The 5,571-nt window shown below is 41.5% G+C and overlaps 1 protein-coding gene across 2 annotated transcripts in view; it reads left to right on the top strand.

Annotated features, from left to right (window-relative positions):
- The window catches only part of tmem178bb (transmembrane protein 178Bb), a 131,703-nt gene extending 126,352 nt beyond the window's left edge, over positions 1 to 5,351 (top strand). For both annotated transcript variants that reach the window (XM_020608277.1, XM_020608279.1), the window contains exons 4-5: positions 1,796 to 1,933; positions 4,024 to 5,351. In XM_020608277.1, coding sequence (XP_020463933.1) covers positions 1,796 to 1,933; positions 4,024 to 4,274 — 389 coding nt within the window. In that variant the 3' untranslated portion in view covers positions 4,275 to 5,351. The remainder of the gene's footprint in view (positions 1 to 1,795; positions 1,934 to 4,023) is intronic.
- The last annotated feature ends 220 nt before the right edge of the window (positions 5,352 to 5,571 follow it).

Consider the following 5,571-nt stretch of genomic DNA (forward strand, 5'->3'; position numbering starts at 1 on the left):
CAAAACAGTGGGGATGACAGTGGACTTCAGAAGAAGAACCCCCCCCCAATACTTAGCAGCAGTGTATCAGCAGTAGAGTCCTACAAGTTCCTGGGCTCCACTATCTCCCAGGACCTGAAGTGGGCGTACAACATCGGGACCATCACCAAGAAGACACAGCAGAGGATGTACTTCCTGTGCCAGCTCAGGAAGTTTGACCTGCCCCAGGAGCTGCTGATACAGTTCTACAAAGGAATCATCGAGTCTGTTCTCTGCACCTCCATCACTGTCTGGTTTGGCTCAGCAACCAAACAGGATAAGTACAGACTTCAGTGGACAGTCAGGACTGCAGAAAAGTTCATTGGTGCCTGCCCTCCATGGAGGACCTATATACCTCATGGGTCAAAAGGAGGGTGGTGAGGATCACTGCAGACCCCTCACACCTGGGACACAACCTGTTTGAACTCCTCCCCTCTGGACGGCGTTACAGGTCACTGTGCACCAAGACAACCAGGCACAGGGACAGTTTCTTCCCCCAGGCCATCACTCTGATGAACACTTGACCCACGACAGTACGACTGGACGATAACCCTCAGTGCAATACTGGTAATATACATTGTACAGATTATACAGATCCATACAGGTCTCTTTTTCAAGTACTCTATTTTTATTCCTATTTATCTAATATAACAATGAGCATTACTTTCTCAGTCTGTATTGTTTACTGCCTGTCTATACTGCTTATTTTTGTCAGGGCTGCTCGGCGGCCGCTGCCTCTCCTCCGTCTTTCTCTCCTCTGCTCTCTCTATCATGTGGGCTCTGCACCTCAGCTGTGTTGCATTCCAGTAATTAGCAACTGGTTTGTCGATGCACACAGCTGGGGTGCATCCCGATGATTACCTTCGCCTCCTTATAGATGCTCCGTCTTGACCGGAACATTAACATAGTAACGTGGACTGTACATGTTGGTAGAATGCTACGCTGACAGACACTGTGCGTTTTGGCTTGACTCTACCACACTACCTACGAGCTACGCTCATTTACACTACACTACATATCATACATATCCAAGTACCGTACCTTCCCATGTTATGTTCTTTTGATACTTTGTGTTCTCTTTCTTTACCTGCTACCATCATGTTTTTTCCCCCTAGCACCTGGGTCTGCACACTTGAGTCCAACCTCAGTCCTCCCACACCCTCCTGGTGAGGGGGGCTACCATAACAATTTTGCATTGTTTGCACTGTTTGTTGCTTGTTAATACTGCTTATTTTCATACACATTGAGAGCTGATGTACCAGAGTCAAATTCTTCATGTGTCCAACACACCTGGCCAATAAAGCACATTCTGATTCTGATTCTGATTCTGAACCTGTGAGTGTATCTACACCTTAATTTTTAGGATTAAACCATGACTGGCTGAGATGCAGGAATAGCTGAATAAATATAGTTGGTTTTGTGTCGGTGAAATTTTTGATGCATTAAATCAATGTGTCAAGATGCATTATCTGTACAACTGTTGGAACTGGATCAGTGTGTTTGGGACTGGCAGTGCTGGTGTTATAGAGGTGCAGTTTTGTTTCTTTTTGAGGAAGTGTAAAAATGTATATTTCAGAAAGCCTGGTCAACACTCCAAACTGAATGAATCACCTTAAAATATCTACTGGGCTTTCCCTGCCCCCACTGATACCTACTGTTTTTAAAAATCTCTTCTCATCTTTCAGACAGAATGAACATACAGTATGTTTGTCACAGCAGCTGGGTCATGTTCATTTGTTTTTTTAGCAATGTTTAATTCTCTGCTTTGTTTCCTCAGACTTGCGGCGAATGACAGCAGGCTTCATGGGCATGGCTGTGGCCATCATCCTGTTTGGCTGGATAATCGGTGTGCTCGGCTGCTGCTGGGATCGAGGCCTCATGCAATATGTGGCCGGTCTCCTCTTCCTCATGGGAGGTAAGATACCCACCCACCCCCCCGACACACACATTTTTTTTCATTTCTTGTGGGAACTTTACATTGATTTACATTCATTTCACACTTCACCTAACCTTAACTACATCTTCTACTTCCCTGACTGTAACCCTTACCCTACCCTTAACTTAAACCTAACCTTAAACCAAGTTGTCACCCTAAATTGAAATGATCTAAGTAATGCCAATTCTCCACTGTGAGTGTGATAAAAAAGGTTTTGGTTGCCACAGTGTGAATAATACCAGGTGTGCACACACACATGCATGTACACACATTTCCTAGTGCCGTACCCGAACCCTAACACTAAACCTAATATTAACCTGAATCCTAAAACCAAGTATTGAAGTTGTGAGGACCAGACAAAATGTTCTCACATTGATGGTCTTGAAGTAACATTAATCTATACAACCATAGAAAGCTATGTTACCTCAACCTCCCACCCCCTGTATATTTGCTTCTATTAGGAGTACAGTTCATTCTGAAGAAATAAAGTGAAAAAGATAATTTAAAAAAAATTAATAGAAAATTGTTTAAGGAAGGGATGTCACTGTTTTGGTGGTATGTTCTCTTTGCAATCTCCTGGGGTTTTGGCCATATAGCTACTGTTTTGTTGGTGACTCAGACAAAGGTTGTTTGAGGAAAGATGCATCAGAGAAGAAACAGAGGCCTCTCTGCTTCTCTCTCTGCATTTTTCCAACAACAATAGACCAAAATACAATGTGGACACTGTGGTGATGAAGTGGGTGGAATTATATCAGGCAACCAGAGTTTCGGAAGTAAAAGTCCTGTTCATTGTATGCCAAGACACTATGAGTTCATGGTCTGTCAGTGCATTTCTAATCGCTGACTGACTTCAGACTTTAACGGTTGAATCATCAGTCAAATAAGCTGGAAGTCACTGAGCTGGTAAAATTTTGGAAATAGGTTTTGTCAGCAGCAGAATGCTCTCAGGATTAAATTTTTAACACTATAATGAGGAAACATTTATCTATATGTGCAAACTGTCAAATTCTGCCAATTTACTCCCAATCATAGGAGGTGAGAAAGTACTTGCTGTACTGCAGGGTTTGAGCTTCTTTCTCAAGCTCTCTTCTCTTCTTTACACAGCTACTTCTGTCAGTTTTCTTGTGAACAATGAAGTGCAATATTATGAATGTCAAAGGGAGAAACTGGCCTACAGTGTCTGTCAAGTCTGGGAAGTGTGTTATCACTCATGTAGCCACAACAGCTGCTGTATAAACACATTTGCATTTTGGGCAACTTGTCACATGAACTAGTGTCATAGCATAGTGGTAAAATTGTTTATGTTTAAGGGATTGAATTACCACTGACCGTTATGACTGTACCATGCAGTGCCACAACATAACCTAAAATCCTTGGTTACCACTCAATAACAAAAGAATGTAGAACTTACCTGAAACCCAGGTGAGCTTGGCTAGTCTTTCTGCCATTGCTATTTGTGTTTCTCTTTCTGGTGTGTACCCTTTGGCTGTTTCATATTACATAAGGTCAACCTTCTTCAAGCTTCAAGCATATTGTAGCTATTAGAGTCAGGGCAAGATGGAAAAAGTCAACACTAACCAATGGGACATGTTGCCCTCAACATTTAACTAAAACTGCCATCTTTCTCTAACTATAACCAGGTGTCTGGAGCTAAAAATGTATATTATGCCCGATGCTTTGTATGCCAAGGCATACAAAGCAAACATCTTCTACCTAAAACATTTACCTAAACCTAAAAAGTTTTTTCAGCATACTATGACCAGGATGACTGAGAATTTGCAGACATTTGTATGCCAAACCACCCACCCTAACCTCCTCTTTACAAGCTCTCTATAGGAATGCCATAAAAATTACATTAAAAATTGCTAGTGAAAAATATTCAATTAACATTTACATCTCTACATAATTCAAACATTATTGAAAATCAAAACAATAGGATGATAACATCATTTTTAGGATGTAGAATGTAGCCTGACCCCCCACCTGAAATGGATATGGGGTTTGGTTGCTCTTCTTTTGTGACAGAGATTTGATGTATTCCTTTACAACATCTTGTTCTGTCATTGCAGGAACCTTCTGCATTATCTCTCTCTGTACCTGTGTTGCTGGTATCAACTTTGAGCTTTCCCGTTACCCACGGTATCTGTATGGCCTGCCTGATGACATTGGCCATGGCTATGGCTGGTCCATGTTCTGTGCCTGGGGAGGCCTTGGCCTGACCCTCATTGCCGGCTTCTTCTGCACCCTGGCTCCTTCCATCCAGCCAATACCCCGATCTACCTGCCCCAAGTCCCGACAGGAGAATGGCACTGTCTGCTAAAGCTGGCAGCTGTGAGAAGACCAACTTACCCAACCCAAAAAACAACAAACAGAAAAAACTGTTCCATCTGTTCATCTGTTCACTTATCTCCAGTCTCTCTTGGCTCCATTTTTTTATGTGTGTGTGTGTTTAAAATGGGTGTCTTGATGATCTGCTATCTTGAAAATAACAGAAAAAAAACTAAACTAAAGAAATGTTATCAAAAATTTGAAGTTGTGTTTGTTTTGTTTTGTGGAACAGACACTTAAATGGAGAAATGGTTGCAAAGGAGACACTGAGAGACAAATTTTTGGCTAGCGAGTGGGTGTGGAAAAAGTGTTCAACCTAAGAACTGCTTATATCTTATAGGTTATTAAGTGGCCTACTGTGATTGTGGTGAACTGAATGAATCACCAGTACTGGAGGGAAACAATGATATTACTAAGATTAAATAAAGATCTTTTTGAAGTTACTTTTCTGAACTCGCCCTCCAGGAGCATCAAAGAATGGGCCAGACGTGAAACTGTGGGATTATGTTAGTGGCCATCTGATGACTTTAAATCATCTAACTTCTGAGGTCCCTCCAGTTATTTGAGAGACACATGGGCAGCAAGGAGATCCAGGACCTCCACTGTTGTACATTATTGTACAGAGTAATGCAAACAAATGACAACCGTGAACTCTCATGTCAGATCATTTTCATTTATGTCTGGTTGCATTCCATTATGTCTGTTGATCCAATAAGCCATTTAGCATTTTATACATGTATTCCTCTTTTATTCAAAGTGTATTTTCCTTTTTACTGAACCTTCATATTGTGAACAAACTACTGACTGAGCATACGTTCAGAGCAAATGTTTAATTTTTTTCCATTCTAGTCAAAGAGGGAAATATGAGTGTATGAGTGTGGGTATGTGTAGGAAGGGGTTGTTTTGCAGTTTCTAAAGGAAAAAGTTGTAAAAGTTATTGTAATGACAAAATGGAGTCCTGCCTTAGGGATGTATAAAGTCAGGAGCCTTGATGAACAGAAAGACATAATGGCAACATGCAGTGTCCTGTTTACTCTGAATGACTTATGCCTTGGCAATTCCCAGCAGACATAGCAGATAAAGAAGAATCTTTTTAATGAAGGCAGCATGTTCATCTCTGCCCTCTGCTGCCCTGAGTGACAGTGGAAGGTTTAAGTAACTGCATCTGATGAGAACATGATATGACTTTTCTTTCCAGGAATTAGTGAATCCCCACTCATTCTCAGATTACATGGCTTTTCCTCCTGTATTTTATTTTCACCAACAGCTGATACCTGGCAGGACTTTCT

This window comes from Monopterus albus, unplaced genomic scaffold (assembly GCF_001952655.1).
Source record: "Monopterus albus unplaced genomic scaffold, M_albus_1.0 scaffold92.1, whole genome shotgun sequence".
Taxonomy (NCBI): Eukaryota; Metazoa; Chordata; class Actinopteri; order Synbranchiformes; family Synbranchidae; genus Monopterus; species Monopterus albus.